This window comes from Aquila chrysaetos, chromosome 3, assembly GCF_900496995.4.
Source record: "Aquila chrysaetos chrysaetos chromosome 3, bAquChr1.4, whole genome shotgun sequence".
NCBI lineage: Eukaryota > Metazoa > Chordata > Aves > Accipitriformes > Accipitridae > Aquila > Aquila chrysaetos.
The window spans coordinates 68,816,929-68,838,225 of NC_044006.1; the positions used below are offsets into that span (position 1 = coordinate 68,816,929).

A 21,297-nucleotide genomic window follows, 5' to 3' on the forward strand; every position below is an offset into this window, starting at 1 on the left:
GTATGCTATGGCTCTTACCAGGGCAGGATAATATTAGACGAAGAAGAGTGCTATCAGGCTGACAGTCTGACAAAGTAATAAGTTGATACCGTGCACTAAAAATGTAGCTGATTAAATGTTTGGAGAAGCCAAGGTGGTGTTAATCTGCGGGAACGTGAAGGATTTTCCATGAGGAGAAGCCAGGTAGGAGCGAGAGGAGTACCTCTTCTCCCCGGAAACCTTATTGTCAAAACCGGTGTTGGTGTAAACAGCGTCTTCCTCAATCTGAATCGGTGTGGGTGTGTGGTTATCGGGGGGGTGGGGGGGGGTGAGCCTATGGCACAACTACCCTGCGCTTTCTGGATATGGCAGAACGACCCTGTTCAGTGGATGGTGATGGCACTTTTGGTGCTGTCCTACAGGTTTAAGTGAAGTGTCGCTCTGGGCGGGGGGGGGGGGAAGGGGGGGTGCTTTGGGGACACAAGCTGCCCTTGCCCTTCCTTGGCTTCCCGGCCAGGCCCGTGTGCTTACCGAGACGCCGGCTGCAGAGGGGCGCTGGGAGGATGAATACAGTCGGGGGGGGGAAAAGGGAGGGGGGGGGAGAGAAAGGAAAAACTACATGGGGTTGCTGCAATGTCACCGGGACAGCCGCGGGGAGCCCCGTCCATCCCATCCCATCCCATCCCATCCCATCCCACCCCCGCAGGCCGCCCCCTCCGCACTGTCCCGGGCAGGGGGGGTCCTTTCGCGGGGTGGGGGGGCAGCTCCCCCTCCCGGATTTGCGGCTTTCTCGGCTCAGGAGGGTTTTGCCCGGGGGGGGGTGGGGGGGTGTGCGCAGGGGCTGCCGCCGCCCCGGCCGGGGGAGGCTGGGGCACGGGGGGGGGGGGGGGGGCGGGCCGGCTGGGGGCTGCGGAGGGGAAGGGGAAAGAACAAGTGAAGGGGGGTGCGTGTCGTGTCCCCCCCCCCCGGCCAGAGGATGCCCTGCCTGCCATCCCCTGCCGTAGCGGTAACGGGAAACAATGGGGAGAGGCTAAGCGGGAGGGGGCTTCAGCGCCGGGGGGGGGGGGGGTCTGAAGGGGCCTCCCAAGGAGCTGTCACTTGTCACGCTCGCTCTGGTCCCACTCCCGCAGCCGGAGCGCTCCGGCGGCAGATGCTTCGGGGGTGCCCCCGCAGCGTGTTTGTCGGCGGCATGCTGTCATTTGGGGGAGAGGAGGAAGACTGCGGGGTCCGTTCCGTTATAAGAGTCGGTGCTGCCCCAGGCACCCGCGCGGGAAAGCGGCTTTAAGTGGGAGTTAGGGGTGCGCAGCGCCGGGCACGGTCCGGCCCCGCTCGCCCGTACCGGCACCGCACCCGCTCTCAGCAGTCCCTGCCGTGATTTATTTAAGTGGGCTCCGCCACTGTCCCATGGCTGGTCGCAGCACACTGCTTCTTCCTAATTTCGCGTGTTATTTGGAGAACGAGGATGGGAGGGCGGGAAGTTTGGACCTCCTTTGCTTGGCACTGTGTGGTGGGGGTTTTTTTACGGAGGAAAGTCTTTTCAGGAAGAAACGTTGCGGGCTTCTTTGCTGTATTGTCATGCAAATGATCTTTAGGTTTTCCTTGCTGTCCTTGTTTGATTTTATTTTTGGCTTTCCGTCATTGTTCTACCCTCCGCTTCCATCTTGCAAGAGTGGCACTAGGAAAAAAAAAAAAAAAAAAGAAAGAAAAAAAAAAAGCCCGGGGGGAGGGGAGGGGGACGCGTAAAAAAAAAAAAAAATCAGCCAAAAAAACCCCCAACACCCCACCAAAACCCAACCCAACCCCCCTCCCCATCCACAACAGAAACCCCAAACAGCTTTTCCAAATGAGTGACACAGCCCGTGTCCATTCATCGCCTCACTCCGGCGAAGGGTTTCTGAACAGCCCAGACCTCCTCAGCCAATTGCTGCCAGCAACATGTGGAGGGGAGGCATCGCTATAGCAACCGGTGGATGGGCCATGTGCGGCAGCCGGCAGGGGCTGCCAGCCGCCCGATATAAGGAGGGCAGCGCCGGGGCGCGCCGGCATCCTCCACCCGCGCCCGCGCCCCGCGGGGACCGCCGGGGGCCGCCGGCTCCCCCCGCCCCGCCGAGCCGAGCCGTGCCGAGCCGAGCCGCGCCGGGAGGCGGCTGCGGGCTGCGAGGAGCGCTTGTGCCTGCCGCCGCCTTTGTCTCCGCTGAGGAGGGGAGTGGGGGGGGCCGGGGGCTGGGAGGCGGGGGGGGGGGGGAGTTTTGGCACCGGAGGAGGATTGCTAGAGCCCGCCGAGGTGCGCTGAGCCCTCCCAGGGAGGAGCCCGTCCCGGCACGCCGGCTGCGGCGCCATGGCAGCAGGTAAATGCGATGGAGGACGGGGCGGCGGGGGGGGGGGGGGGAGCGGCGTGTTTCGAGGCGGCCCGGCCAGGGCTCGCGTGGGAGCCGTGTGCGCGGCGTGGGGCGGAGGAGCGGGGTCTGGGGGCGGGCGGGATGGGGGGCAGCCGCCGCCCGCCCCGTCGGTCGAGGCCGGGCCGGGTCTCCGCGAAGCAGCGCGGGCGGCGGGAGGGAGGGAAGGAGGGAGGGCAACTTCGCCTCCCCCCGGGCCCGCGGCCGCGGCTCCGAAAGCCCCGGGCGGCCCCGGCTCAGCGGTGCCCCCGGGCTGCCCCTGGACTCGGGGCCGTCAAACAGGAGAGGGGCGGGAGGGGGCAGCGGGCCCGGCGGGGCGAGGACGGGCCCTTCCCTTCCCGCTGCCCTCGGCCCCCGAGGACGGGGCCCCCCCGCGGAGGGTGCGCGGAGGCGGCCGCCGAAGCCCCGTCCCCGGGCGGGGGCGGTCCGGGAGCCGCGGGGCCCGGCCCGGCTCCCTGCGAGACGGGGCGGCCGCTCCGCCGACGGGGCCTCCGGCTCCAGCAGCGTGTTACCGAGCGACGGCTCGCTTGTTGGCACTCGGGTTTAAGGGCGCTTTATCTAATCCCTAAATTATGTGCCTTCAGCATCAGCATTAGATCAGCGCTGGCAGTACGGCTTGTGTTTCTCTTGCTTGCTGAAGATACTTGATTAAGCTCAGCTATCGCTGACCGTCCTCTTGGCTCGGGCTCTGACGCTTTGGGACTTCGACCCGCTGGGTCCCTCTATTTATCTGTTTCACTCTGGCTTACAAAGCCCGGGCTGAGGAGGAAACCTGCTTCGCGGTGCTCCCATTCTGCTGCTTTCCCCTCATTGCTCCGGAGTTCTTAGAGATGGGAATGGAAGTTTCTTCACCGTGGTGTCTCCACGCCCTCCTCTCCTTGCTGGCATCCCGGAGGCGCGCTGCGCGGCTTCGGGCAGGACGGGCCGCGCTCCTCCATCCCCGGCTCACCTACCTCCTCCACAGGCATGGATGTGGCTGTCCGGTTTCCCGAGTCGTGCGTTATCCCTGCGGCGTCTCAGTGACGCTGTAGGCTTTTGCGCCGTATGCTTTAACTAAAAGCTGACTTAAAAAAATATCCGGATCCTCAGGAAAATCTTGAAGCTCTTTAAATTTCCTCTTTCACAACCTTATTCCTTCCACGCCACAAAGCGCTTTGGGGTTCTTGGACATTTTGGCATTTCAGCGTCACCTTGTAGTGGGATTCAGGATAATAGCTATAATTTCTTGTAACTCTAACCAGAAACTTCACTTCTGTTTGCCTTTAGGAAGCCAGAAGAAAGTATCTACTGTTGATCAAGGGATCTTTGAACTCACTGAATTCTTGATTGTATTCAGTCATTGTTCGTGGTATTAATCCTACTAAGAGGTATAGAGACGCTCCAGAGTGCTTTGTGGTGTTGAAGGTTGCGGAAAGATCATTGTACCCCTACAGATGAATAGATCTGTGGCTCTTGCAGTGACCTTTCTCAGTGATTTGAATAAGCTGCAGTTCCCAGAAATCCATCTGCCTTTTGTGTTTGTCGATTTGTCTAATCTTTCCGACCCCTAAAAGAAGCAAAAAGTACCTTCCCATCCGATTTCATCCTCCCGAGTAAAAGCGTTAAATTGACCTCATTTCAGGTGATGAACTGACATTTGCTGAAAGTGATCCTGGCATCAGGCGAGCTTTCCCGGGGCGGGGGGGCTGGGGGTGGTGGTGTAAAGAGGAAGGCAGAGGATAGCTGCCCCAGAAATCTCTTACTAACTCTAAAAGTAGTACCTTAAAACACCAACAAGTAGCCCGGACCATACAGCCCAGGAGTGCGGTGCTGAACACGAGGAACATTATGTGCACTGAAGGTGAACATCCCCAGGCCCTGCTGCCCCAGTCCAACCTGACTGGGAGCGCAAAGCAGGGGAGGAGAAGCAGGAACCAAAACCGAGGGAGACGCTGCTTTCCCTTCTGTTTGCTTTCTTATTTTGCTAAAGGAAAAAAATCTTATCTGTAGGTTTCCTGGGAACAGATTAGGGTAGCCAGGCTCCTCCTGATGTGAAGTGTTTCCCTGGTTTTCTAGTAACCTATCAAAACTTAACCAGCATAGTGTATCTCAACCTGTGTCTCAGATAACCTTACAAGGGGAAATTACTACAAGTGAATTTAAGTTTAGATTTATTTAGGTGAGCAGACATACACAGACATAATATGAATACATATTATATATATCTCTCTCTCTCTCTCTCCATACACACCTACACACATCCCTTTCTTCATGCTTTCTATATTAAGGAAATAATACACGTATCCTTTATGGTTTGTTTTAATGTCAGTAGCTGCAACTATCAGCAAAGGATCCTGTTAAAAAAAAAAGCCCAATGAACTAAAACTTATTTTAGTGAAGTTTGTGTTTAAGAATAATGATTTTCTTGTAGAATTCTTTTCTTCTGCCTAGGCACTTTTTTCACTCCTTGAATGGCAGATTTGCAAGTACAATTTCATCTGCACAGAGGAACAATAGCTTTCAGTTGCACAAAGGATTTCTCCCACCCTGAATCCAAACCACAATGCCTCTTGCTCTGATAATAGCTTCTGAAAAGATTTTGTAATGCACAGAATTAATACATGATTATTTCCGCCTCACTTCTCTCATTTATTAGATTCTATAGTGAATTCCAAATTAAAAATAGCACCTCTTGAGTTTTTTAATGTTCTAATATTTTGAAACAAATCATATTCTGAAGTTCCTCTTTTTGGCCCTGTTTACTAAGAAATCTGCATTTTTTAATTATTGCTCCGAAACAAAACTGTGTAATATAAATGTAAAAATCAAGGCATGCAAAAAATTGGAAAAAATTATAAGGTCACATTGTTTTAAAATGAATTGTAGTGCTTTTTCCTTTGCAAACTGGAAGAGAGGTTGGGTGCAGTAACCGGCAAACTGGGTTTTAAATCAGGAGTATCTTTTTAAATTTATGAAGCAAAACAAAACCTCAACTTCAGTTAGAGTTTTGCTTTCACAAGGACCAGAATCGGGCCCTGTGTCCTAAAGGAAATAATGAAGTGTAATTCTGCTGAGACATCTGGAAGGTGAGCTTTCACATCACTGCATGGGGAGCTCCTCTCTGCTCTTACAAAGACTTTCTCCCACACTTCCAACATAGGTGTGAGAACTTATTTACATGAAAGCGTACATTAAATATTTACTGACATTTGCCTGGAATTCGTTTGAAATGTCGGCTGTTCTGCTGCATCATGGGATGACACCGCGGAACGGGACGCTGCTCTTTGATTAGAACAGTGATTTGTGACTCCAGCATTGTGGCTGCTCTAGTTACTGACTCACTTTTGGGTGTATATAAAATGCGTTGTCGAGGGACTGGGAAAGCCTACATGAGATCAGATCCTAAGCATTTTTTCTTCCCTCTTAAAAAGAAAAAAACAAAGAAACAACCACAAGCCCTCACAGAAGTGGTGTACTTCAAGCAAACACTGTTGAGTCTAAGTGGTAGGTGTAATGTTGTTCTGAGACAGGGTAACTCTTTGCCTTCTAGCATTTAAGCTCAGGCCGGGCCGTTTCAAAGTGAGTAAAGACTGGCTGAACGTCTCCAAAGCCTCCGTATTTAGAGTCACTGCCTAAGCCATCCATTTAGGAATTAGTTGTTTTTCCTTCACTGGGACTCTGTGATACTACACAATTTTCCAAGGAGAAAATCATTCAGAGGAATGTCAATATATTCTGTTATATAAAGTTTAAAAAATGCATAGTTACATGTAGCTGAGTTTAATATTTAATTACGTGTAATTTATGTGGTCTATTTATTTGTTAAGCCGGGGGGGCGGGGGGGGGGGAGCAGGTGATTTGTTTTTCTTGTTATGCAACAGCTATTTTTCCCCTTCCACCCCAGGCACACGCACCATGGCAGCCCCAACCAGCACAGGGAGAGGTGTTCTGCTTTAAAAGACATCCGACTGTAAATGTCAAATTCATAAATATTTAAACATTTTTCTTTCAATTTCAAGTCAAGTCTGACAGGACACCTCTAATTAACCCTGGGCTCCGTTTCAGGCTGGGGCCTTATTGCAGTGAAGAATCAGGGGTTTAGGCGAGGTGCGGAAATCTGTGCTCCTGGCTGGGAGCGGGGGCGGGGGGGGAAGCTGGTAACTAACACGTCGGATTAATTTTCACCCGTTTCATAATTCGATGTTTGGTCAGATATCAAGCAGGATGAAAGGGCAGCGGGTTTCTCCGGCTGACTTGGGTGCAGTGGGGGCTGTTTCCTGAAGGTCTCCTGACGGGACGCGCCCGGGTCTGGGGGGGGGGGGGGGGGGGGTGCCGGGCCCCGCTGCTCTCTGCGGCACCGGCTGTCCCCAGCCCGGGGCCCGGCAGCGGCGCCGGTGCCGGACCCGGAGCTACAGCCGGAGCCGGGCGGCGGGGCTTCGCTGCCGGCTTTACTCGGCGCTTTACGCGATCACCGATGCCGGGGTGCTGCCCGGGGCAAGGCGTGGGGGCTGGCCGAGGTGGCCCTAAGCACCAGCCCCCCCCCCCCCCCCGGAGGCAGGGAGAGGGGAACTCTCCGGGCCCCGACGGCAGCGGCTCCGGAGGTGCTCCCCGTGAGGCGGGAGGGTGGAAGGAGCGGGGAGAAGGGCCGGCGGCCCCACGGCGGAGCCCCTCTCCCTTCCCCATCAGCCGCTCCCAGGTGGCGGGCACAGCCGGGCAGCCGCGCTGGCGGAGAGCGGCGGGCAGCGGCCGTCCCGCTTCGCCCCTTCGTCCCTTCGCCCCTTCCCGCCCGCTGCGGGGCCGCCATCCCCTTCCCGGGCACGGATAGTCGGGGCAGGCGTCGGCGTCGGTCCCCCCAGACGTGTAGGGTTTTTTGCAAACCCTCGCCTGCCTGAAGCCCATCGCTAGTGACACGGCTACGCTGGCTCCCCACGGAAGATGCTTCCCGAGGTGTAAAGAACGCGAAACACCCCCCGGAAGGTTTCTAACTCTTCCCCGTGTCTCACGTCCCCGGGTGCAGCCGTGCGCTGGGGATGCGCGGGGTGTCTCGGCGAGCGGTTCTTTTGTTAAGGGCAGCCAGCCTCGGGGGCGGCAGCCCCGGCTCTGCGGGGAAAACTGCCTGGCAAAGTTGGAAGCAACATCTCACATCACCGAAACTGCGGGGGGGGGGGGGGGGGGCAAGGCCAGCACGGTCTTTCTCTCCCCCGTGTTTACTCGGGGCATTCGACAGCACTTCGCTGCCATCACTTTCATTGTTTCTCTCGCGTAGCCCCTTTCCCCGGGTGCTTGTGCGGCTCTTCCACACGGTAACCGGCGAAGGGAAACCGTTTAAAACCGTGGTTGCGAAAGCAGAGCATCGAGAGATTCAGGAGCGGTGCCCGAAGCTGCCCGCCAGCCTCTTCCTTCCCGGCGGCGCAGCCGGGATCCCAGGCGGAGGGAGGCGGCCGCGGGAGCGGGGGTCCCGACCGGGGGCGGCTCGTCCCTGCCTCGCCGATGGGAGGCCAAACACCGCGGCGAAGCGGATTAACGTCCCGGGGCGCGGCGCTCGGGGAGGGGGCGCCGGCACTTTCGCGGGAGCTGCCTATTTAGATGCAGATTGCGACCTCTGGCCCCGAGGGGACGGCGGCCTTTCACGGAGATGCTAATGGCAGAGCGCAGCAGCCCTTCACCCCCCCCCCTCCAGACACACACACACACCCCCCCGCCCCCGGGCGCCCAGGGCCGAGGCGGCGGGAGCTGCGAGCAGGCGGCGGCTGCCGTCGGTGCTGCTCCTCCCGGGTCTCCTCTGCAAGCCCCCCCCCCCCCCCCCGCCGCCTCCCCCCGCCCGGTGCGGAGGGCGGGCAGCGGTGCGAGCGGGGCAGGTGCCCGGCTGGGGCCGCGGAGCGCGGGGAAGCGGCGGGAGTGCGTGGGGTGGGGGGTGTCGGGGGCGGGAGCGGGGAGGCGGCCCCGGAGCCCCCCCGGGGCCGGGGCGGGGGTGGGGTGGGGGGGGGGGGAGGCAGCCCCGTCCTCCTGGTGGCTGTTGGGATTTGGAGGAGGGGCCGGCTGCGGTTTAGGGGAGGGGAGGCGGGCAGGCGGCGGGCGCGGCGGTGGCTGCGCGGGCGCGGAGGCGGCGGCGGCGGGCGGCCCCTGCGTGGCCTCGGCGAAGCCCTGCGCCCGCCCCCCGGCGCCCGGGGTTTACAAACCCGGCAATCCTCCTCCGCTCGGCGCATCCAGGCAAGAAAATCCGGGAGTCTTACTGAACCTGCATTTCCATTAACTCAGCCTCAGCCCCGGCTAATCCGCAGCACTGAAGGCAAGGAGGCTAATTAATGACAAGCTTTTACAGTCAAGACCAGCGATAATTGCTTTGGTGGCCTTTATGATTACAAGATAAAAATGGACCGGGCCTGACATAAGAGCCACTGTGTACACTGCGAGACAGGAGGAAATTAAGAGCTGGCTAGCTGAATACGGAGCAGAAAATTACTAATAGAGGAGAGATAATGAATAGGCCGGCTAGGCATTCATGGGGAAAAATCCATTTTGTTACCACGCGAAATTAGGTGGTGGAAAGGAGTTTGCTAATTGTTCTCATCTTGTAGCAACCAGGACTGAGGCAGGGGCGTGCTTTTCAATTCATTTCCCTGGTAATTGTGAAAGGGGGAATGCAGGCCAAATGAGTCTTGCTGCAATTTGCGCGCCTGGTCTTTTCATTTTCATGTTGCGTTTTTAATTGTTGCTAATATAGCTTATAATGAAGCTAATGAGGGGAAATTATTGTACAACTTTTTAGCACATGGAGACAAGTGAAATGCACTAGAAGGATTCTCTCCTATTGCTGCAAAAATAATAGTAATCTGGAGGAGTTTGGAACTATCGGGCTTTTTTTATCCTTTTCCTTCTACAAGAGACAAAAGGAAGGACCGCCACCTACTTTTTTTTTTTTCTTCTCTGTCGTTCCGTGTTTTATTTTTCACTCCAAGAAAAAAAAAAACCAAAAACCAACGGATTTTCCCTTGCTGCCCCCCCTCGCAGCCCCTGGCTCTGGATGCGGTCCTGCGGGGCGGCGGGGGGGGGGGGGGGGGGCGCGGAGCTGCGGGGCGCGCCGCGGTGCTTGCGCGCAGGCAGCGCGCCCGCCTCCGCCTTTCGGTAGTTAAATGCGAGCCGCCGGGAGGGGAGGGGACGGAGGGGGGGGCATGTCAGCACCGCTGTCCCTGCCCGCCCGTTCGCCTCCATCCTTGGCTGAAAGTTAGCGCTGCCGGGTGTGTCCCCCCCCCCCCCCCCGCCCCGCCGGGGTCCCCTTGCTCCGCGCCGCTCCGCGACCGCGCAACTCAAGGCGCTGCCTCTCTCTCCTCCCCTGCAGAAAAGCAACGTCCCGCCGCTCCCGCAGCGCGGGGAAGAGGCAGAGTCCGCCAAATTCCTCCTCCTCACCCTCCTCTCCCTCGCCTGCATCGCCGGGGTCCTGGCGGCGTCGGGGGTCGCCTACTGCCTCCGCCACCGCGCCCACCACCGCCTGAAGGAGAAGCTCTCGGCCCTGGGGGCCGACGCCGGCTCCGACGCCCCCGCTGCTTATCAGGTAAGTTCCAGGCTTTCCTCCTCCTCCAGCCCTGCTCCCCCGGGCTCTGCCGGGCACCCCGGGGGGACCCTTCGCGGACTGGGAGCCGAGGGGGTGGGTTTGGTTGCGACGGTGTCGTCGTCCGTCCCCCCCCCCCCCCCCGCTTCGTTCGTATTCCCGCGGATTCACTGTAGCGGCTTTTTACTGCTGGGTATTAATCTTGGCTATTCTGGTAGTTGCTGTAAATTCGTGCCTAATTAGAAACATTAAAAAAAAAAAAAAAAGGAAAAAAAGAAGCCCTCGCCATTGAAATTCTCTGAAAAATAACATTAATATCCATAATCTGTCACCCCTGCCACTATTAATAACGAAAAATCTTTAACATTTATGAGGAATGGATTGCACGGTTATCTGAAGATGTCTCTCTTTTTGAGTAATCGACTTCTTCAGGGTCTGATATGAAAAGAGCCTTTGACCCGATCTGTTGCCACCTTCTGCCATTATTCAGATAAAATGAAATCTAATGCTGATAGATGGGGAGGTAAACCAGGACTGGTTCTGGGAGAACAATGGTAGCAGATGTGTACCCAGTAATACGGGGAGGACTGCACTCAGATTTCCTGAAATAAATCAGAAACCTCAGGCTTTCTCTTTCAGTTTCAAAAGTATTGGGTGGAGAGACACTCTGCACCTTCCTGAAGTTTGTTTTAGATCGTGGCACTTATTTCTTGGTGTGTTGTTGGTGTGGTAATGCATGTGTTCTGGTTGTATACCACACAGCCCTGGTCTGCTGTCCCAAAATATTTGGAGTGGGACCAGGAAAAAGAATTCAAGACTGTGTAAACGTTGTTGCTGTAGTATCTGTGTCTGCTGTGCACCCATAGGGTCTCGCTAATGGCACTCCTCTGTCTAGTTTTATTTTACCGTCTTGTTTTGCTTAGGATCAGACATTATGGCCTTTCTGTATTCTGGAGCTGAGGTAGATTCAAATTGGCAGCTGGGAGTCATGCGGGAATAAACTCATATTTCCTCGCAAAGTTTGGATCTGCCTGTACCTCTTATATGTTAAAGATGTAACGTATTAAGTACGTCTCCACAGGCAGGGTCCAAGGAGATGTTAGTGCAGAATGATAAATATGAATGTTTCTGTAACAATTAGTGTCTTCAGGAATGGTTTTGGTCTTCAGTTTAAATGGAATGTTTACTTTAAAAAAAAAAAAATCTTTAAATTACTTTACATCTTTAAATTTAACGACTTCCAAAACAAGAGAGAACAAGAGCAAGAGCATTTCTAGTGGAAAAAAGGAGTGTCCTCCGGGATAAAGTGTGAACAAAACAGCAGTTTCTCTGATCAGTTTTGTTGGCCAAAGAGACTGTGGCCATAAATATTTTTGTTTGGTTTTAAAAGGGAACTTGCTGTATTGGCTTATTTAAACCACAGAAGCGATAGGTAGTCTTTTTCTTCCGTTGAACGTGAATACAAGAATTCTTAATTTTAAAAAAAAGCCCTCCAGGTTCCAAAATCACACTTGAAACTGAATTTGTGATAATTAACAGGACAATCTTCCTACTGACAGCTCTAATTAATAGTATCTGTAATTAAAATCGTGCCCTTCCAGCAGGAAAATTGTTTGAATTTCTTGGAGTGACCTTTTTTGCCATTTCTCCTGGGAGTATAGTGGTTAAGTTGATATTGATTTTATAATGAGCTCTGGTTTGTTTAATAAGAATCTGTAATCCAGACACTAAATGAAATGTGTGCTTCATTTCTTCTTCCCAGATTTATATATATTTTAAAATCTTCCCAGTTAGATCTGAGAGTGACATTTTCTGTTGAAAAACAACAACGCTTTGAGGATGCTGCTCAGTTTTTCAATAGCAAGACTGTATTAATATTCTTTGTTCCTGACCTTTGGGCCCGGTCCTAACCACCTGACTTCTTCAACATTTCCATTGGTTTTTCAGGGGAACTGTAGTCATGAGTGGGAGGAAAAATGTTTTTCCTTAAATACAAAGGTTTCTAAGGGCTTGGCTCTCCTCCTGTGGAAGTAAATGGGAATTTTGCCATTTGTTTCAATGGCAGCAGTAGGAGGCCCCAGTATAGGCAGACAAAATACTCAGGCAGTTTTGATGCTGCTAAGTAGCGTTTTATCAAAATGAATCACTGAGCCTGGCTCTGTATATAATAAACTATTCATGTGGATTTGAAGAGAAATAGGATTGAGCCCTATTCGCATCGTCAAAATCGCCTTATGTTGAGCTGTGTTAAATGTAATGGGTATCTGGTGTGATGCATGTTTTGGATAACATCAATTAGGTCTCAGAAAAGCATCAATTATCTTTTTCCTCATCTTCTCTGATACTCATAGGGGAATAATGTAACCGGTATTAATACGGGGGAAGAAAAAAGCAGAGATAGCTTTCAAAATTGTACCTACTTTGTTCTCTTCTGTTAAATGTTTCCCAAGTATCTACTCAGTTATCTCGGTGTATTTTAAAAATACGGAGTATTTCAGCAGCTGCTGCCACTAGACTTTAAAGCACGACACTCCAATATGTTGCTGCTTACAGCTTAAGTGACAATTCAGATTTATTTTCTTTAATTTGAAGGGGGAGAAGTTGGTCAGTGTAAAAGGGCCTGGTGGTCCAATGTGATTGAAAGAGAACACTGAAATACCACTTTGATTCACGTGCTTCTCAAAATGTCAGCGGTTTATATCTGCACATAAACAAGACTGACCTAAATTTTCAACATTTAGCAGAAGCATTTTTCATCCTAACCCAGTTCAGCCAGGAGAGTTCATTCAGGGTTTTACTCCTTCCGTACTCACCCTGTGAACTTCGAAGAGTTTTTTCCCACAGCTGCTTTTTTTTTTTTTTTCCCCCTTCTCGTTTGTGCAGTGAAATACCAGCTTGAGAAGGGGAAAACAGACAAACCGTATTGTCAGGGAAATAGCAGGTTGGGTGCTGAGTCTCCCCCCCGCACCGGAGGCGTAGCGCCTGTCATGCAACGTCACTCACCTGCTAGCACCAGCAGTTCTTGTGTAAGCACGCTCGCCTACTAACACGAGTTATTTCTTGTGTAAGTGCGTGCAGAAGTGACCGGTCTTAGGCAGGACAACCAATACCGTTTAGAAGTTGAAGCAGGCAAATAAAATCTCCGCGGTGCCCGTGATGTGCTGCCAGACGGCCCCGTACCACTTGAAGAGGTAACTGGTTCTTCAGGTGTTCGGTAAGGCAAGCAGCTGGCCTTCAAAGCCTCAGAAGTAAGGTCTGGGAGACTAAGCCCTATTGAAAGACTAAGTAACAGTAGAAAGGGTAGATACACAATTGCAACTTCATTTATCTTCGAATGGCTACAGGACAAAATTACAGGCTGGTTTGATCAGAGGGTGGCTAAGGAGCTTCTCAAAATTAATGGAAATGGCGTATCTCGTAAAGTGGTGCATGTGCATAAAACACATTTTATACAAAGGCGGACAATTTTTGTGTACCTTTTAAACACGTCTCCTGTCCTTTCAAATCGCACGTGTAACGATTAGATAAGTCAGCGTTAGCATTCAGGGATGACTAAAAAGAGGTTGTTACTGCCTCCGCGGTGGCCCTGCGCATGCGCGCACCTGCACCCGTGTTTTTAATTGTTGCTCGTGTTGCTTTGATCTTCTTTGAAAAGCAAGTTTAGCATTCTGCGAGCCCGCTCTCTGGTCCAGGAGATTAGGGCAGAAGCGTTTTAGGAATTTTCAGCAGACACTCTTTGATTTATTTCACAACACTGAGCAGATTTTCTTCATGCACTTTGAAGCCTTTAGAACGTAACCCAGAGAAAAACGGGCATTCAGACGTCGGGGGCGGGCTGCAAACAGGGCCACTAAGTGCACATCTTACTTGTCACTGCTCCCATTAGCGAGCAATTTATTAATGTAATGAGTGTATGTTAGTGACTGCTACTATTTAGGGATGCTCTGTTTGATTCAGGGTGATGTATTTGTGAGTCCAGCTGAACTCTGGCTTTTGAACCCCGTGTGGGGAATGCTGGGTTGTGCGAGATGTTAAATCATCAGCATATTTTATACTTTGCGCTGCAGAACTTTCCTATGAGCATGGTCTTCTGCATCACTGATAATGCTCTGCAAAACATTGCCCATAATGGAATTTAAAGCCAAAAGTTAAAATGCACTGAAGCTGGCTTCAGAAAGCCTGCCTTTTAATATTTTATGTCAATAATGTTCTTTTTAATTTTCCTTCATCTCAGCCAAAAGAACTTCCTTTAAAAAGCAAGGGGGCAAAGACCAAACAGTTTACAATGAAGTTCCTTCTTAAACTGCCTGAAGTATTCAAGGTTACGTTAGCCGTGCGCTGTCGGCGCAGCTGGATTACATCATCAGCTGTTTTAAAAACTTGTTCAAATAACTTGATTTGGCAGGCATATAATTGTAAATTATATGTTAAATTCTACATTATTACATGTATTATATTATATATAAATTATATATTCCTTTGTCAAATACAGTCTGATTAATTACATGATCCTTCTGGATTCAAAGCCACTAAGAACTTCTCTGTGCTTTTATGAGTTTCATCCTGCTGGTATTTTTTATTAGAGATGTTAAGAACACAGTATTCGCGACACTTAGAATAAATATTTTCCTGCAAATATTTTAAAAGCCTCCAACTGAAAGAATCCGCTGGAAACTTACTCCCTACTTAACCATCTTGCCTGGTTTGTGTGTTTAAATACAGATAATTCATTACCTCTAATACAGCTTCATATTTTACACTCTAGACTGACTTTCATAAGCAAACTTGTTGTTATAGTATTAGACCTTAACGTTATAGTAATACTCTATATCAACTCCTTAGAAAATGGAATTTTGTGAGCTAAGTGAGATGGAACAAAAAAAAAAAAGGAAAATTTTGCAGTTCTTATTTATCAAGTTCTCGGTAATATTCCAATTAGCATCAGGATTGGGACCAAAGCAAGCTGGTAAACTGGGGATAATCAGTACCATAAAGTATTACCTCCTATCTATGTAAAACTTCAAGGACCCTCACTACACTTAAGCAAAAAAGAGATCACTGAGGACAAAGTGTATTCAGTACATGAGTATTTAGTAAACATTTCAGTCAGGAATACATTTAGTAAGGATTTTGGATAGATGAAAATTTTGCCTTAAGGCTGAATGCTATGAAGGGCTTGCTTGTGTTTTCTTCTGGGAAAACAAAGGACTTTTAACGCATTTTTAATCTTTTCTTTTCCTGTGTCCTTATTAAAAGAGAAAAAAAAAGATCATCTCACGTGATTATGTAAAGCAACAGGACAAACTGTAATTGTTTGTAATAACACATATGCGGGGAGGTACATGCATTAGAAGAGTTGTTCTTGTCCATTTCAGTCTACTTATTGTGTATTATCTGAACAACTTTGTCTCTCTTTAATTAGAATTTTGTCTTAAAGAAATTCTCAGGAACCTGCAAATACATTGTATGTAATGTTGTTACATAAACCACTGTACTTTAAGGTGAGACAGTTTTCACATTGTACAAAATACATATTCTACACAATGGTCATGCATAGCAATAATGGGAGAGGAAAAAGAAGTGGGGAGTGTTTTAAGGGGATTAGAAGAGAGTTTACCTTATGTTTAAACACTTTGTTGAAGTCAGACAGTGGATGGCCAAAGCAGAATGAGGCAAAACAGGAGGTGTACAAATATGGATTTAACTTTTAATCTGTTTTTTATCTGATTAGTGTTCAGAACAATCCACAATTCCTGTGGTGCAGTGGACTATGTAATTCCCTAACCTTGCTTCCTGTGGTAGCCATAAAATTGAGTTAAATGGTAGTGATGTTCAAAATAGCATTTCAAAATACTGTATGAATTTCTAAATCAGCAGTAATTTATCAAACATGCCTGTTTGATAAACTGGGGTATAAATAAATAAATAGGTTTTAAAATCAACTTCAAAATACTGCTTAATGAGAAATGCCCATCTTAAGTGCTGAACCTCGATAGCACAGATGTCAGAGGGCACTTCAGGAAATCTGTATTTGAGCTTGTCGTGTCCGTCTGCGATGAGCAGTGCTCTCCCATCCATCGCCTCCTCCCCTCCTCTGCCCACTGCTCCAGCACGCACGGCCCCGGCAGCGGGGCAGCCCCGGGGGAACCACGCTGGCTGTGTGAGAGAGGTGTATTGGGCTTGTTACGAATGGCTCTCCTCCACGCTTTTCCTATTTAAGAAAATAACTTTTGTAAATTGCTCAGTGTTGGAGAAATGAACTTGCCCTGACCAGAGCAGGTTTTACCTTCGCAGCTCAGGTCCTGGGCTGCTGCAGCAGTGGCAGTGCAGCAGCACTTTGGAGTAAAACACTCTTTACATTAGAGCGGGCAGGTGGAGAGAGAGGTTTTTTGCAGGTATGGAAGGAAAATGGGTATAAATGCAACTCCTGGAGTGCTTGGATGAGAAGGTGCCATGTGGGTTTAAGTTTGAGTAATATAAACCATCTTTTTCAAGTAGTTGGCTGTTTATCTGCATGGGACTGGTGCAAAGTGGCAGAGAGAAGGTGATGTCAACCCTCTTCTCTTACCCGACTTTGTTTATTTTTCCCTGTCTAAAGAATACGGTATTTGAGCTTCGTGTTAAGGACAAACGTGCTCCAAGCATCTTGCAGTATAATTTCTGTGTATTTAGAATGTAAGAAAGTGCTAAGAAAAAAATAGTAGGAGAGGAAATTAAGTTAGTGACTCATTTTTAATTACTGGGAAATCCAGAATCCTTACCCAAACAGGCATTTCTTAGAAAATGTGCTGGAGGTGCTCTGGACTTGCAGGCTGCATCTCGCCTGGTAAATTAAACCGGTAAATTGTTCAAATGGTCCTGGCACCATTTCAGGCCAAGCCACCCAACTTTCTCCCAAACAATTTCTCAGCACAGCTAGCATAGGCCAAGAAAAAGACATTCACTGGGCAGTTTTCTTAATCATTTGGCTGTGGCCACCCAGTTTTAGAGGGTGAGAATTACTGTTGCTTTATCTGCCCTAACTTCCCGTCCTGGACTGCTAAGGTCCGGGCTCCCGCTCCCGAGCATCCCGCTCCAGAGCATCCCGCTCCCAATCATCCCGCTCCGGCTTCAGAGCCCCTTCCACCCATCCCTGCCGCGCCACGGGCTCTTTGCCAGCTGAGTGCGGGCTGGTTCTGGATAAGTACAATGGATTGTCTCCCTCTGGTAAATTGATTATGTCCCAGTGCCTGTATGTTATAAAGAAGCCAAAGATAACCACAGCCTTGCCTAATGGGCTGGAGAGTATTTGATCTGCAGTCCCAGGCAGTACATCATCTCAAGTGTCCCGATTTCTTTCTGGAATAACTATACTGTCTTCAGTGGCATTTTTTTTCTGATGTAATGTGGAGGATAATCAGGCCTGTCTTTCCTACACACTTCTGCCCTTTTTTCTGTTTTAGGATTTTCCTTTTTCTTTTGGAGCAGCTCTGTTACCGTGTTTCAGATTTGACACAATCTTCTATTGTATATTCGCTGAATGCTCAGCAGCTAACACTGCGATCTGGCTTGCTGAGCCTTTCATATTCCTTCAGAGAGCTGCACTAGAAGAAAAAAAATATTTTTTAAAGTTTTTAACTGGAAAGTTTTTTTATTTGCAGAATGGATCTTGTACCAGGGTCGCGTTCCCTGGAAGAGAGTACAAGTTAATTGTGTGTACACAAAAAACTGTTGTAAATGATGTTTGTCAGTTCTTGCAGGACCATGTTGCCTGCGAGCAGGAGCAGGTTGTAGTTTATTCTCTGAAGGCTGTAAGGTACATAAAAAGCATTCTTCCTACTGCTTTCTTCTGGGTACATCTGTTCATCCCGCACACCGGTCCCACACGGTGGGCAGTGAAAGGGAAGAGGAGCGGGGGATGCAGCGTCGCTTGCTTTCTCCTTCTCCGTGCGGGCAGGGACGACGTGCTGTGCTCGGCAGCGTGCTGGCAGCGCAGCTCCGCGTCCTGCCTAAAGCCAGCGAGATCGCGGCTTCGGGGATCTTTGTCCTTCCTGCACTGCGTGTTCGTGCTTAGCCTTAGTGAAGGATTTGAGGCTGACGGCAGCCACCTAAGGTTTTACCTTGGTAAACCCATATGCACTTGGCTGTTTTGTGAGACAGATGAACAAAAGTAGGTGTCAAATCCCTGCTCTTGCGGCGGTGTTGCAATGTTGAGCATTCCGAGTGGACTGTGATGTTTTCGCTCGTTTTATTGTGGTATAAACTGTAAGAGAAGTTTGGGGAGAGCAGACTGGAGCTCTCCTGGCATCATGCTGCTCAACTGCTCCAATCTTCCCAAAGGCACAAGTGAGAGGTGCTGTCTCGAGCAGCCTTGGGAGCGTGCGTGACACGTGAGGGCGGGGGACCCATGGATGGCCTGTGTGCAGAGCTACAGAGAATTGGACGTTGAGGATGTGATTTGTGTTGGCTGGACAAGAGGCCTCATTTAGTTCCTCTCAACAGGGACAAAGCTACAGCTCCAGGGATGAGGACCTCCTATCCAAGATATTTGCCTTCTCATGTATTTACGTGCACAACAGAGATCTAAATACTTTCTAGCAGTTTAAAGAACTGTAAAAGAAAATTTGAGTGATTTACTGCACACCAGCAAAGTATGGTAAAGGACTGAGACAACTCCCCTGACTTCTTTGTACTGTGATTTTTGCTATTACAGGTTCTAAGCTCTCACAGTACCAGTGTATGTCACTGCGGTGTCAGTCGGTCCGCTGGGGCATTCCTGCAGCTCTTCATATTCCAGTTCAGGTTCTCAGCTTTCAGCATGAAGATCCAGCTTTTGTCGCTTGTATTCTTACCAAATAACCAAACCAAGACTGAAGAAGGGAGACTGTAAAAGGATGCTTCTAGAAGTTAAATCCTTGAAGGAACCAAAATTAATTTGGAGAGGGGTGGGAGACAATAGCATTTGAATTGGAGAAAATCAACTTTAGTGTAGGTGGCTTATGCAGAGGAGAAAATGTATAAGGTTTTCTCTAAGCTTTGCTGACCAGTTTCTAGACTTTTTACCAAAGACAAATGAGTGATGTTTTATTGATGTTCGCTTGGGATGACCGCGTTCAGAACAAGTGCAGATTTTGATCAGGAAAATAGTTTGTTAAATTTTTAATATTTCAGACTGATAAAATCCTATTCATTTTTGGTGGAGTTTTTGTTTTTCTGTTTTCCTGTCTAGCTAACAGTTGCAGGCTTCTTGATGATTTCTGCTTTTTCCTTCTACATAGGACTGCTGCTGCTTTGCAGAACCATGTTCTGGCAGCATCTCGGAGATCTCAGAAGTGCCCTCCAAAGTGGGAACAGCTCATCATTATGGTGATAAAACTCACTTTTGGTGTTGGCTTTACACGCTTACCTTGGCTGATTAAAATCATTCCCTTTCCCCTCATCAAACGTTACCTAACTTGGGAGATATAGGCATTGCATACAGGTAGGAAGGCTTTTCTTTGGTTGTGCAGTCTGACAACAGCAGAGGTGTATGGTTTGAAGTGGGCTGCAGCAGAGCCATAACTACCAACCCTATCCATTTTCTAGTACTGCTGGTCTGAACATCCCCCTAATCTTCAAAGATGTATCGGGGAGGATATTCACATGTCGGAGAAATATTGATCTTTCCCACTAACTATTAATACAGAAGAACAAGGGAAAGATGAAAAGGAAAAATTCAGTATGCTGCTGCTTTTCTGACGGTGTGGGGAGAAGAAACTTGGATTTTACCTTTTTCCAACTTCTCAACTGGAGTTCATCTTGGCTTCTTGGGAAAGAAAAATGCCTCATGTGGAATGAAACAGTGTGATTTGCTGGAAGAGCTGTCGCTGCAGTGGATGACAGCAAAAGGTGCCAGTGGCTGGCTATCCATGTAAGATGAAAAATGTGATGGAGCTGAATGTAGTTTGGGGAGCAAGAACAATCTACATATGTAAATTCATGTTACATAGTGAAATTATGCCATACAGCTTCTCTTTCTCTACTCTGGGGAAATAATATGTACAGTAAAATGGGAATGTGAGCATGTAAATTCCATATATACTGTCACCCGCAAGAGTGAAATAAAGAGCTGCACTTCCTAATTAACCTCACTGGAAAGCTCTTGGGTGTGAAGTTAAAACATACAGAAGGGTTGCCTAGCAAGCTGTTCCAAATTTCAGCTTCTTTTTGAAGGTCTGGGTCAACCCAATGGCTCTCCAGGCATTGTTGACTAATAATTTTGTTTGCTTGTTTGAGGGCTTGAGAAGTTAATTACGTATAAATCAATGCTTGAGGCTTTGTGAGTGCTGGTCACTCCATCGCCGAAGGAACGCTGCAGAAATGGAGGGAGTGAGGAAAAGGTGACAAGAATGATTAAGGGCATGGAAAACTTGTATGAAGAGAGATTGAAAAGACAGATTATTTCGTCTAAAACAGTAACAAGTGGCAGCGTAGAAAAGAAAAAGTATATAAAATGGGCAACTGAAGAAAGAGTGAAACTCTTATTCTGTCTTCTGCCTAGCACCAGGGCAAAGATGTTCAGTTATATTAAATACATAAAACAAAAGACCAATAGAGGAAAAGCTATCTGCATAATACAACTGCGACATGCAACACTATTTCTGCAGAATGTTGTTGACGCACAAGTTTTTAGCAGGAATCTCAAAAACCAAAGAAGCACGTGAGAAAAAATACTTTGGGTAATAAAATAGCGGATGGTGGTTTAGAAGATGTCTATAATCTCATGCCCCAGGTCTTAAAATAATCCAAAATTAAGATGTGACCATTTTAGGAACGTGCCTACCTTGTATGTGCTCTCCTGCGCTGTTCCCGTGGTGCTTCTTGCAGACAAACCGGTGCCTGGTGGAGAGGTCCAAGTGGAGTAATGTCCCCTGTGCTTGTATGAGTTGGCAAAGGGAAACCCAGGAGCTTCAGTAATGGCCGAGGAAGTTCTTTTCTTTGAAAGCAAACCCACACGTTAACTCCATGCTGCTGCTGCAGGGTATTTATTGGAAGTGGTGCAATGGGGCAGGTGAGGGATGGTGAGGAGGTCTGCAGCTCTCCTGCGGGTGGGCAGTGCCAGGGCACAACGGTGATGCGGTTGAGAGCGTGGTTGTACAGAGAGGCAGGGGAGAGCCCAAGAGAAATGTGTGGTTTTGCTGTTGTTGCTGTTTTATCCAAAGTATGAAGTGTCTCTGTATCTCTGACCATCAGTACTGAGTATAAAACCCCTCTTAGTTTTCCCAGTATCTCTTGTAACACTAATCTAGTGAATGTGTAGAAATATTGACTGACATTTTTAATCCTTGAAGACTGTTGTGGTGTGTGATAGAAAGCATGTCTACTCTCAGAGACACGATGGAACTCATACATACTGTTTTTTCCCATTGTTCAGTA

At 49.3% G+C, this 21,297-nt stretch overlaps 2 protein-coding genes across 3 annotated transcripts in view; both read left to right on the forward strand.

Annotated features, from left to right (window-relative positions):
* Positions 1-21,297, forward strand: part of PTPRN2 (protein tyrosine phosphatase receptor type N2) — a 664,954-nt gene that overhangs the window by 546,836 nt on the left and 96,821 nt on the right. Inside the window, exon 13 of the mRNA XM_030008997.2 lies at positions 9,694-9,906. Within this exon, the coding sequence (XP_029864857.1) occupies positions 9,694-9,906 (213 nt within the window). The remainder of the gene's footprint in view (positions 1-9,693; positions 9,907-21,297) is intronic.
* LOC115339387 (hapless 2-like) lies at positions 1,786-6,138 on the forward strand. Of its 2 annotated transcripts, none has more exons than XM_030009327.1 (2): positions 1,786-2,327; positions 3,642-6,138. In XM_030009327.1, exons 1-2 carry the CDS (start codon positions 1,915-1,917, stop codon positions 3,667-3,669), a joined length of 441 nt encoding a protein of 146 aa, XP_029865187.1. In that variant the 5' UTR covers positions 1,786-1,914; the 3' UTR covers positions 3,670-6,138. The 2 variants fall into 2 exon arrangements, with proteins under 2 accessions (XP_029865187.1, XP_029865186.1); XM_030009326.1 differs by lacking the exon at positions 3,642-6,138 and adding an exon at positions 2,960-3,634.

Coding starts and splice junctions, on each gene's coding strand:
- LOC115339387 (XM_030009326.1), top strand. CDS start 1,915: ATGTGGAGGGGAGGCATCGCTATAGCAACCGGTGGATGGGCCATGTGC. Junction 2,328..2,959: donor CTGCGGCGCCATGGCAGCAG/GTAAATGCGATG, acceptor ATGTGCCTTCAG/CATCAGCATTAGATCAGCGC.